A 13,152-nucleotide genomic window follows, 5' to 3' on the forward strand; every position below is an offset into this window, starting at 1 on the left:
ACCTTACACGTTTTTATACTTAATTTATTTGTTTTTTCTCTCAGTATAGTATACATATCATTATTAGAGCAAAAAATCTCTTTCTAAAAATAATAAAGAAAAGTTTTTTTACCTTGTATATATGTCATTTTGTAGGTATTTTTAATCGTTTTGCTTTAATATTTTTAAAACAGACTCGTAACTTTTTAAAAATTAGACAAATGCGTGGAAATAAACAACTAAACATATTTTATAGCTCTAAAATGTAATGAATAATTGCTTTTTATTACATTAAGAAAAGAATAATTATAACTTAAATACATATGTATCTACATTTCTGTAAAGCGTTGAAAATGTCAAAATCAAATACAAAAAACAATGAGAAAATTAAATAAACAGTAATTCTGAACTTCCAAGAAAACAAGGTTATAAGGGCAATTTTTTTCTTGACAAATTCCGTACAAAAAGTAAAGTAGGGTGATTTTGGTAAATACACCCCATTTGTGAATATGCCCTATTATCCCTTTGGTTGTTTAGAGATGGTACAGTGAGTGCTCTCATATATGTAAGCGTATAACCAGTCTGATATCAGTAACAACAATACCCAGTCGTTGGCCAAATATTATAAAATAAAAGTAGTAAAAGGTTTTTTTTACAAAAATGTTAATAATATTAGTATATAACCACTCACCGAACTGGTTATATACTGATATTATTAACATATTTGTAAAAAAAAAAAAAAAAGTAAAAATGACTAACCACAAAGTAAATGCTTTAAATATTAATAATATTGAGATTGAGAATATAGTAAAAGGTATTTAGTTATATTTCTATTCTTATGTAAAATGCAATTTTGCTAAGAAATGTCAATAAAAAACTTTTATTCAATTTGTCAGTGTGTTGGTGTTCTATAATCACACAAGGAATAAGGGTTTGTTCCAGATTTTTTAGCAGAATAACGTAATATCATTCCTTTGTGAATATAGAAGTAGTGGTATTTGCGGTTGCTTACCCTAGAGAATGAGTGTACAAGGTTATTGCCATTTCAAGCCCCTTCAGGAATATATTTCACAGCTGTAAAATAAGTCTAGTAACATTTTAAACTGTAGCCAATTTCCACTTTGTCTATTTCAAAAACGTAACAATTCCACTTTACAAACAAATATTTTTTTAAAAAAACTCCTGAATTTTTTTTATACAAAAGCTCAATTATAAAACAGTGGTATGTACCTTTAAAATGGCAACAAGACAAAAAATATTTAATTTTTAATATTTCAAGACAAAAAAAATATTTAATTTTTTATTGTTCAAGACAAATAATATGTAACAAGACAAAAAATATTTAATTGTTCAATTGTAAAATTAAAATGACTGTTATTGTTTGAAAACAATATTTTTTAAATGTTACTTGGAGAATACACAATTAATGATACCTCTACACTAAGTAAATTAATTTGTCTGGTTTTTCTATGATTTTAGGTAAGTACAGGACATTTATTCAATATTTTTGTTGGCATTTACTCAGTGATATGACATCATCAATTATCTTAAAAAAAATTGTCTTAAAAAAGATCTAGCCCAGTGATTTCCAAAATGATTCTCCAACAAATCTACAAAACTAAAAGTCTTAAGAAATTCGTATACAGCAGAGATATTGCTAGAGAATAATGTCTTGCGGAACTGCTGGTGTAATGCTGCTGGGGGACATTTGACTCTTCAAAAGCAGACCTGACCTCAGTGTGTGCCATCTCAGTAATTTCAGTAATTTCTTTGGCCGTAGCTCGCTGCGTAGTTACTGTTCTAAAAGTGCTGGTGATGTAAGGTTTAGGAGCACTTGAGGTCATTTGAATGTCTTCTCCACTTCCAGGGGTAAGGAATATGTCTAAAATCGTGGGCCGGGGGAACTCTCCTGGTTTTACAGTGTCCACTTTGAAATGTACTCTATTAGTCTTGTAATCTTCCACTTGAATCTAAAATTTTTAAAAATTAAGTCACATTTTGGGTGGACCAAATTCTTGTTCACTAATTAAAGGATCTTGCATACATTTAAAAATAAAAGTGTCTAGGGAGATAAAAACAAATATATATGATTTTTCACTTATACCATACTTCTTTAATATATCCCTGGACTGATATCTGAAGTGCTGAACTGATCACCTTACTTACCGTCACATAATAAATAATCAAGATAACACTGTGTCTGCATTCAATGCCCTATCCACCATTCAGTGCGATTGAAGGTGAAAAGAATGTATGCTGATCGAGAGTTAATAGTAATTAAGAGAAAGAAACTAGTTGGCATCCGATAACTGCATTTTTTAAACTACTGTTTTACAAAATGAGCAGATTGGAACGGGGAACAAAAAATGTTATTCATCTTCTTATGCTCATCCTAACCCAGTTTTGCATAGGGCACTGCATAAAAGTGACAATTTGTTAAATTAATAGTTAACTTTTTGAAGGCGGGTGATCAGTCTTATGTTTCAAGTGCCAGTCCAGGGTAATAACAAAAAAATATTAAAGCAAAAAAAAAATATATTTATTTTCACTCACATATAATGGGGATCGAACCCGGGACCTTTAAAATAGCTACTTTTTTTCTTCCTCTTTTATAAAAAAAACAATGCGCCAATATAAATAATTAGATTATTTAACAGTTTTTAACTTTTCAGTGTAAATAATATTTGATAAATCACCTTCATATCATACTCTCCGGGAAGTAATATTCTGAAGAACTCTCCATTGTTTGAGGAAAAGAAGGTCATGTCTCTTCCATTCACTGTAAGGTTTGCTCTTTCGATTGGCTTCGTTGTGTATACATCCCTAATTGTACCTCTCACACCCATTCCCGCTTGAAGACAGTATTCCATCAGGGCCTGCAAACAATGTAAGCCAAATAAAATACTTCGGTTGGCAGTGGATCATGGGACAACGAGCCATCATCCTCAAATGTGCCTTTCTCAATATACAATATCAAGTTTCTGAGCAACTGAAGATGTTTAAATCTATGTAAGCTTGTTCAAAGTGCCTCATACACTTGTACACATACAAGTCCCTTGAGGTAAATCATTTGACTCCATTTTTGTGTATTAAAAAAAATAGACAGAATTACAAGTATCATTTATCCAAACAAAAAACGCTCTAAGAGAGTCAGAAATGAAGTCTCCTAGGAACATATCTGGAAGGAGTCTACGAGACAGAATAAGAAACACTAGGATAAGAAAAATATGCGAGATGGAAGATGTTGTTAGGTGGGGAAGCCAACAAAGAAGACAATGGTATGCGGATGTGAGGAGAATGGAACTATACAGGCTCCCCCACATTCCACTACACGGCCAACCCCAAGGTGGATGACTCCCGAGCAGACTACCGAAGAGATGGATTGACAGCTGGGAATCGACATCACAGGAGGCTAATCCCTCTTTAAAATAGGCCACAAGACCTATATCAAGAAGATTTTGACAAATACATGGTGTTTCATCTTTATGAAAAAACTTTTATTTGTGCTTACATCTCTGTTTTGTCTCCAAATAGTTTGAAGCAGAGACGCCATCGGATACTTGCAACACGAGACCTCGAGCGTCACCTCCATGCACCCGTGCATTGCGTAGTTGTAGTCCTGCATTCCTCCGGTGAGGGGGTACCAGGCTGCTCCGTTGGTAATCCCGTTAGTAAATCTGGTTTCCCCGCCCGGACAAGGTTGTCCTAGATGCATTTTGGGATGTGTTTTGGAATAGGTGAGCGCGAGGTGCTGGAAGACATCGTCATCCGGAGATTTGGACTCTTGCGCTTCTGGAAATGACACTAAATAATTTCATTTTATTAAAATGTGGTAGGTTTTACAGCAATCAAATAAATGCATACTTGTATACGTATACATAGGTGTGTAGTCAGGTAAGTCACAAAACTGTAAAAATGAGATTCATAAGCCACTTGACTGTATTTTTTTTCTCTTTCGATGTGAGTATTTGGTCCGTTCAAAGGTAAGTCCTAAGATTCAATATAAGAAATGTGCGTAATCATTCATGACACATTTTTTATCTTATGGGGTGTGTAATAATTTATGTTTATTTATTTATTTATAAACAGTACATGCATTCATTTACATATCGCTCACTCCTTTCAAGAACGTCATAAATCAAAAAACTTGATTTTTCAGGAGAATGTTTTTAAAGTTTAATAATATAATACAATGTATCAAAAATAAATATCACGCCACTTATTGAACTTTTTACTGTGTAACAGATCTTTTTAGGTAAAACCTGAAGGTTTTTTCTCCATTTGAAAAATATTGAGTATATTTAAAAAAATAATTAAACAATACGTTTTCTTCGAAATGCAAAAACAACACTTTCTGCCCTGTAGCGAGTAAATATTATGTTAAAAATATGCCACTTTTCCTGGGATATGGTACATTTTATGGGCATTCTAAAAAAACATGCACTACTGAAAATTGACAATTTTTGATATATGACGTTCTTGAAAGGAGTGAGCGATATATGTACCATAAATTCAAAACATAAACAAAATATCCCACAGGCATAGCTTGTGCGTGGGTATACATATAATATATTACATATACGCAATAATAGACAGCTAATTGTAATAATTTTCATTAAGAAAACAGATGGAAAAAAAGATAAACAGTAAAAAAAATTAAGAAATATTGAGGATAAGGTGAAAAATAAGAAGATGAACAAGAAATGAAATCATAAGACCAAATTTACTAATAACATTTCTGTTAAGAGCCATGAGACTGTGGATGACGTGGCTGAATGATAAATATTCTTATAAGTGATAGTTGTACTCCTTACCTGATCCAACTCCCTTCGTTATACTTTTTTAATCAATTTTACAATTTCATATTGTATTATCGCTATGTTTCTTTTTAATTTTCACTTGTGTACAAGCACTATCTGCCCACTACTTTCAAACAGCTGTATAAGGAACAAACCTTGACCTGCATCACTAGTCTGTTTTTTGGTAGATTCAAAGATATTGCTTTTTAGCAATAAGCCTGCCAATGTAAATTTATTCTGTACAAAAAAGATAAATAATAATAAATAAAGAAATCACATTTCGTTTAAACCTACCTCCATTATCCTATTACCGATAGCACTTTCATAAATTTAATGACTTTATGGAATATTTCTCTACATATATTATTAGTTATTTTAAATATTAAATTATAAATCTACAATCAATGCTAGGTCAAGGGGTCAACTTAGTAAACGACAGTATGGATTATCTGCCAGTTTTTAATAATGTATAGACATATATAATATCTCAAACTTACAATCTTCCTTTGTACTTTCAAATGGATAATTAGCGACCATTGCACCGCCATGTAGACTCGCGGACAATATGAAGTTTACTTCATTCATCCATTTTGAAATAGCTCTAGTCTCCGGCTGAAGTGGTTTAGGATTCTTCCTATAGTAATCGGGAAAACTCCTGAAATTCAAACACAAATTGGTAATTGTCTCCAAAGTACAAGAGGACGAACAATTACTTTCAAATTTTGGAGGGAAATTTTAACGGATAAATAAAAACAATAGAGATATTTCTTCCAATGATGTTCGTAAATGCACTCTAAGGGCAATCCGATACAGATTCGGTGCTCGGATTCGGAACCACAGCCAATATTCCCAATTTGGAATATAATAAATGCCTCATAAATGAAGGGGGCCTTAAAATTAAGCTCCTAAAATAAAATGACAGCAATAATAAACATCTTCATATCCGTCTTTAGGGAAAAATTAGTGTGTGATAGAATAAACAAAAATTTAAATAATTTTAATTCAAAATAATTACCGTAAACCCTCATATAACGTTGAGATATGTAATGCGCTATCGGAGGAAACATCATAGGGGAAAATATTTTTAGATTGTATTTTAATTTGATAATGACTCATTTCAGCCATTTTCGATGGTTAAAATATTATAATACAATTTAAAACCACTTATAACATTTCTTTCAGTAACGCGGAACCTATCTCAACGCTAATGGGGGGTTTACTCTATAATAATAAATCATTTTTCAAAATGCTTATGAATATTTTTGATATGATAATTCCTGTGGAAAATATGAGAAAAAGTGAGATTGGTAAATATTTGTGTTTTACACTTTACCCCGCTTTTGATATTTGTTCAAAACGATCTGTACTCATTCATTTTACTTTCAAATATCACTACATATGCAAAAAAAAAATATATAAGGAATTTTCTCATCTTTCACGTAGTGTTTATAGAAATAAGATGACGAATTTTCTCATCTTTCACGTAGCGTTAATAGAAATGAAAAAATCTTCAACATTTTGGAAAAAAATATATTGTCCGTTTTTGCGAACATAGAAATGATGTTAACATTTTTAAGGGGCACCATTGCGCCTGGGGCCTCGCGAGTGCTGAATCTATCACTAGCAATTGGTATTTTTTTGCGAAGGGAAAAATATGATGAAAATACGAGTTTTATATTATAATTATTTTCATTTTTTTTTTGCGTAGTGGATTTTTTAAATGAGGCTTTTTTTAATTAGATTTTAACTATTATTTATTATTAGTAAGCAGCTTACCTGTTCAGGTCCATATCTTTCATATTATGTCTTCCTGGTCCTCTCGTACACATACCTTCTTTAGCTGCCTCAAAGCCATCGGGATTGAGTGATGGTAAAATGTGTAAAATATTATTTTCCAGCAAATGTTTTACTTTTGGATTTCCCTCCCGATAACTCTTTACTAGATACTGCAAATATATTTTTTTAAATTAACAAAGTAAATTTAAACTCAACGAAGTACCTACCTCCTCTTTTATCGCTTTTGACTTTATGCTACAATTCTAGGGAGATTACTATTTTTAAATTTCTTCTGACAATAATACTGTTATTTCTTGTAACAATACTTTGAGTCGTCGAGAAAAATATTTTGATTATTATTTCAATCATACTAAATTGCTGTTTTTCAATAATTTAAAAAATAACAGGCACTTCATTTGCAAAGTTTACTTATTCAAAAACAGCATTTTAGGACAAAAAAATCATTTTCAACATTGTCTTAATAATATGAAGTATTAATGTATATCAATAAAAATAGGTATGAGGATAATAGGTATACTGCAACTAAAAAATATAAATATATGTATTTATTTACATACCCGAATGAAATGAAGGAGTATTTCTCTTCCTGCCGCTTCATTCCCGTGGATATTAGCCAAAAGTTTAATATTTGGTACCAGTTTGGAGTTTGAAGATACGGCTGTGATATTTACTACCCAAAGTTCTCTTTCTAAAATAGTAAAAATAAGACGTATAAACTGATGTTCTATTGTTACGAATACCTGGTGCAAAGTTAAAACCTGGGTGAAGTTAAAAAAAAAACATTAAAAAACTCGTTATACAAGACTAGAAATTGTAGTAGATTACCATCCTGCAGAATAATGATTTTCTTTTCTTAATTTATGCTATTGACCAAAAAAGTAATCATCTCATTCCGGTTTTCGGTACTTCTCAGAACTCCAAATTTCTGACGATATATTTTGACCACTCTGATTTCAGTTTTAATGACTTTTTCGGTAAAGTAACAAAATTATCGTCTGGAGGGAGAATTTCATTTTTAAAAAAAATCGGTAATTTTCGAACCAATTTCGGTACGATTGGCAACTATGGTCTAATTCTATTATTTGACGTTTCCGTTCAAAACTGTTTGTCAAAATATTGTCATTTTTCGATATTTTCATTGATTCTTTCTCGATATAAAATTACTTATTGGTATATATTTTACAAAACTTTGAATCTTTACAAAGATTGAACCAAACGTGCGTGCAACACGATCAAAAGTCTCGATTATCATTGATTTGCGCGGGAATCTAAAATGGTACATTTATTTTCCTATTTCGAAATAAAAGTAATGATACTCAATTTGCCCAGTCGAAAGGTAGGTACCGTAAAATCTATGAAATTTCATTAACTAGAAAAATTATTTATCTACCCTCTGATAACAACGAAATACGAAATTAAAATATCACTAAAATAATCTAATTTAAAATAATTTTCAGACCTTCCCTCTACTCGAAGCGGTATAGGTATAGTAAAATGAATAAAACAATGTATAAAAAAATAAGTAATGTTTTTTTGCATCGACTAGAGTTTAATAACAATACAAGGTATAATTTTTTTTTAATGCATCGAATCTAGGGTTTAATAATTTTCCCCTAAGATATTTTATTATTGCTAGTTATTAACCCCTCATTATCAGAGTAAGGTTCGGTTTACAATATTTATTTATTATGTTGAATGTTATGTTATTATATACTACAAGGAAGTCTTTCAGTTACGTGAGTTTTCCGCGTTCCATCTTCCGCGTCGTGTAATTGTCTTCGACTTAGACAACTAAATTAGTTATTTTAAAATCAAATTGAATATATATGTTTTTTTAAAGATGAGTAGTAATCTGTGACCGTACTAAACATATATTTTATTGAAAAAATTTAACAGGGCCTGCGTGAAGATTTTTTCAGCTAAACACCAATATTGCCGCCCGACAATTTTTTTTTTTTTAATACAGATTTTATTCTGAAATACGTAGTACCCGTGTATAAAATATATATAATTTTTGATATCTAATCGATAAATTACAACAAAATAACACTTTAAATTTATAAATAGTTCATTGGAAAAGAAATTGTTCTCCATATTAATACATTCAACCCCTAGGTGGACAATATGGCCAACACACGTCAAATAAAAATAATGATTTACTTTTTAAGACATCCAAGTATAAACGTGGAAAACTCAAAAGACGACATACAAAATAATGCTACTGAAAGGAAGCACAGTGAGGAACTAGTTAATTTTTATAAATTAATAATAAAATAACTTACTCTGCACTGATTTTCCAATAGAATACATCGTAGTTAAATTACTATTGCAAGCGGTAAAATCCTTTAGAAGCTTACTCATAGCTGAATAATTGTGATATTTAAATTCTATATTTTTATCTGAATTACATTCACACCTTACACTTTGCGTAAAAAATAAAATAAGGTAAAATAAAATGCTAAAATAAGTATGACACGATCTGTTTACTGATCCCATTTTTAAAAAAATAAGAAAAAAATCTTAGCATATGTCACTAGTTTTCATTATCGGGTAAACAATTTTACACGTGATTGGCGGACTACATTATGCTAACTATTTTATTTTATTTATGACATAAAACACATTGTTTTAAATTAAAAGATTTATAGTATTTTTTATAAATAATTTTGAGCTATAATTTATGGACGAACCGCGAGTGAATCACTTCGCCAGCGCAAGGTTTGTCAGGGAAACGAAGACTGGGTTCGGTTAAGATGCATCGAACATCGAAAACAATAAAACTCTTGTGATAGCGCTATCAACGTTTGCGGTCAACACTCGATTAGTTAGTGGTCCCCGTGAACAAAGAACAGCGTGGATAGCGCGCTACTTAGAACGTGACAAGACCAAAGAAAACTTCATAAGTTTCCGCGAGCTTACAACATACTCGTGAAGCATCGCAGCGTCAGCGAAAGGTGTACTTATGTTGAATCATCCCCACAATGAGGGCATCGATTCCATACGGAATATGTCATTTTCATACAATTGTATGTACTCGCAAATATACAATTCAGTACGCGACCGGCTGCACGAGGAGCCACACGTGTGTCCACAATTTTTAAAAGATTTTTTTGGAACATATGGTATATTGAAAAAATCCTTTTTTAACTCTTGCTTTTTAATAACTCTTCCGTTCAAAACAAAAAAAATGTTTATATTATAATTTGAATGCAATAAATAAACAAATAAAAAAATAATAAAGAAAATAAAAATCCGATATGCTTACGTATGTATGTACATCGGATTTTATCTTATGCATTTTTTAAAGATTTACTTTGTATTTTATATATATGTAAATCACACAAAGAAGTTTATTTTTTTTTCTATGCAAAATTGAACCGCTCTTATTTTATCATTTACTACTAAAAAAACTAGCTAACTATCAAACCGCTTCTCAGCAGGGATATGCAGAGAGAATAGAACGCCACACCAATCTGTCTTTGCAAACAATCTTCCTCTCTTCCACATTCATGCATCTGCTCATACATACCCGCTGATTATACATACTTTTGTCCTGACCATATATGGTAAGACCATATAAGCTTGTTTTTAAATTGTAATCTACTCTTGGCTGTACTACAGTACAGCTTATGGTACCTACGTAAGATTAAATATTCAAATTATACTGCATGTTAAAATCTGTGGTGTAAATCCAGCACTGGTTTTACATCCCGAATATGTTGTTAGAAAACGAGTACCTTTACACATTTAGTATGTTTAGTAGTATCTTATTCTTGGACCTCAAATTACCAATGAAGGCACTTGCGAAGGAGAGATCAGACGTCGATCAAAAGTGCCATGTCTAAGCTAGACAAAATCTGGAAATACCAGGGTGTGAGTAACAACACCAAGATAAAGCTTGTCAAGAGTTTGGGTCCACTCGATTTTTTTCTATAAAAGCAGCAGAATGGAGAAAAATTGACGCTTTCGAAATGTGGTGTTGGAAGCGCACGCTCCGAATTCCATGGACAGCTAGACGCACCAACGAGTCCATTCGCGGGGAGCTACACTTTCATGACTTGACTCTGGCCAATGTCTGTGCACGACGGATAATGCAGTTCTTTGGATATGTTACGCGTGGCAATGAGGATAGCCTGGAACGACCAGTTGTGATAGGTAGCCTGGAGGGGAAGAGGGGAGATGGAGAGAGATCTCCATACGATGGACCGATCAGGTTAAGTCAGCAGCAGGCACCTCGGTGGAGCGCTACGTGCAGCGCAGTCAAGGGATAACCGGAGAAGAGTCATTGTTTCCACAAGGGTCACAACCCTCAGTAATGAGGGATAAGACGGAGACGAAGAAGATTTTATTTAATCTTAGCATTTTCTTTATTCAATAAGTCGAGCGGATAAATATCTAGAATCTAGAGTCTGTATCAAAAAATTGTTTTGATACATATTACAGGAAATGGTTTATGTTATCTTTACTTTTATAACCACACTTATCCTGTATTCTGCATTAAAAACAAAAATAATATCTGTGCCGATCGGTGAATTAATACACGGATTAGTTTTGGAAAAATCCAGACGTCTGAAAAACAGGGTTACCATATTTCAATAATGTAAAAGGGGGCAACCCACTCTCACGCAATCTTTTTACGCAAGCTTGTACTGAAATTATCATTCAACGCTTTTAATATTAAAAAAAAGTTACTACAACACAAATAATTATCATTATAATTTTTAAAAATACAGCTTTTATTTTTTTTAATAACAAAAATTGCGTTTTTATTATTTACACCAATATTTTAATTTCACACTTTTTGTAGGCTTAAGCAGGCTGTTTTGAAAAATTGGTTTTGAGTGATTTTAGAAAATGGGTTGAATTGTGGTAAAGTTGGTTCGAACTCAGAATCTCTGACTCAGCGTCCGCGACACTAACCACAGGACCACAATCCGACCAGCATAACGTATTAGCAATGATGATTTTGTGTGTCATTGATTGTTTTTTCCAATTGAGTATTGGTACACCGTTTTTTGGGAATATATTTTATATTTTGTTGTTTAGTGTTGATTCCGTAAAACGTTTTTTTTTACTACGTTTTTTTTATCACGCCACTTCTCTACAGAGGCAGCCAGAGAAAATGAATGACACACCACTGTCTTTGCAAACATTCTTCGCCTCTTCCACATGTATGCATCTCCTCATACATACCTGCCGGTTAATGCATCACCTTTTGGTTTATTTTATTTTCCTTTCAACCCAGATTACTTAACTTCATACTGTCGTGACTAAATGTCGTAACTGACATTTTGGAGAAATTTAAATTAGAAACAATTTTAATTATATCTTGTAAGCGTTCATGTGCGCGCTAAGTTTCTATTATTTTTTTCCACCGTTTAACGGTATCGATTATTAAAAAAAACTTTTTAATAAATAATTAAGATTATTTTTTTGTTGACAATCCTCTAATCAATTTAGAGTTTTATATTTCTCGTTTGTTCTATTTCGAAAAATCGGGTCGGGTTGTGGTCCCGTGGTTAGTGTCGCGGGTTCTGAGTTTCTGGGTTCGAACCTATTCTACCACAATTTCTGGCAGTTCCACTACCGCCAACATAGCCTGGTTAATCATTAAAGCACGCAAGGGTTTGTAATGATGGATCCTTGATATCACAGATTATTAAGTACTATTGTATAATCTTGATGTTATTAGTAACTCCATAAGTACTAAAGAAACCGGAGAGGTTTGATAATATTACTTCAATACCATATCTAATAATCATACACATAATATGTATGTATGTGTGACTGTATTGTTATGTTTCATTCCTTCCGATACTGTTGTTTACCATGCGGTATGCGGTATTTTGTAAAGATTTTGCAGCCAAAATATAAAATAGATAGCCTATTTTTATGTAGACACTGGTTTATAGAAACCGCATGTAAAGTAACTTCTTGTTAAAACTATAAGTCACAGACCGCATAAATTCAGGCGTCGGAAGCGACTTGAATTTTTGAGGAAATTTTTGTCATACATATTATTTGTATTTACTTTTCGGTTGTATGGAAAATTTTTAAAAAATTCATTCTACGGATGATTGGGTATCAATTTCAGGCTTTATTTAAAAAATAAAATTAAAATGGAGCATTATTTTGCCTTGCTTTTAAAGTACAAATCTTATATTCGGTAGAAGGATTTTTATTCTATAAAATATAAGTAACTTTATGTGAGGATCGGATAGGATGGTTGGCGATAAAGTATTCATGGGAAATTCTTAGCATTTACCTTATACATATAAACAGTGCAGTCAATTGAATAAACCTAAATGTTGATTTATGTCATAAGTGTTCTTTAAGCCGCTTATGCACTACACGGAATTTTACCGTCCGGCAGTCCGGTTTTGAAAAATAGGAGCGACTACGACAGTTTAGCGTGATCGAATTTACGCGCAACGTGTTCAAACACCGATCAAGAGCACCGATCCGAAGAAATATGGACAAAAGCAGAAGCCAATCATCCGTTTTATATGCTAACTGACGTGCCGGACGGTAAAATTCCGTGTAATTCGGGCGTTTGTCCACTACACGGAATTACACA

The 13,152-nt window shown here is 32.2% G+C and overlaps 1 protein-coding gene across 1 annotated transcript; it reads right to left on the reverse strand.

Annotated features, from left to right (window-relative positions):
• Nucleotides 1–1,275: 1,275 nt before the first annotated feature.
• LOC148310608 (carboxypeptidase D-like) lies at nucleotides 1,276–9,405 on the reverse strand. The gene is made up of 7 exons (XM_088258230.1): nucleotides 8,858–9,405; nucleotides 7,133–7,263; nucleotides 6,555–6,724; nucleotides 5,276–5,433; nucleotides 3,491–3,783; nucleotides 2,676–2,855; nucleotides 1,276–1,949 (listed from the first exon to the last, which is right to left on the reverse strand). Exons 1-7 carry the CDS (start codon nucleotides 9,069–9,071, stop codon nucleotides 1,590–1,592), a joined length of 1,506 nt encoding a protein of 501 aa, XP_088114356.1. The 5' UTR covers nucleotides 9,072–9,405; the 3' UTR covers nucleotides 1,276–1,589.
• Nucleotides 9,406–13,152: the final 3,747 nt, after the last annotated feature.

The sequence above is a fragment of the Brachycentrus maculatus genome, unplaced genomic scaffold, assembly GCF_059751285.1.
Source record: "Brachycentrus maculatus isolate JH-2025_06_01 unplaced genomic scaffold, ASM5975128v1 h1tg000091l, whole genome shotgun sequence".
In the NCBI taxonomy this organism is placed as follows: Eukaryota; Metazoa; Arthropoda; class Insecta; order Trichoptera; family Brachycentridae; genus Brachycentrus; species Brachycentrus maculatus.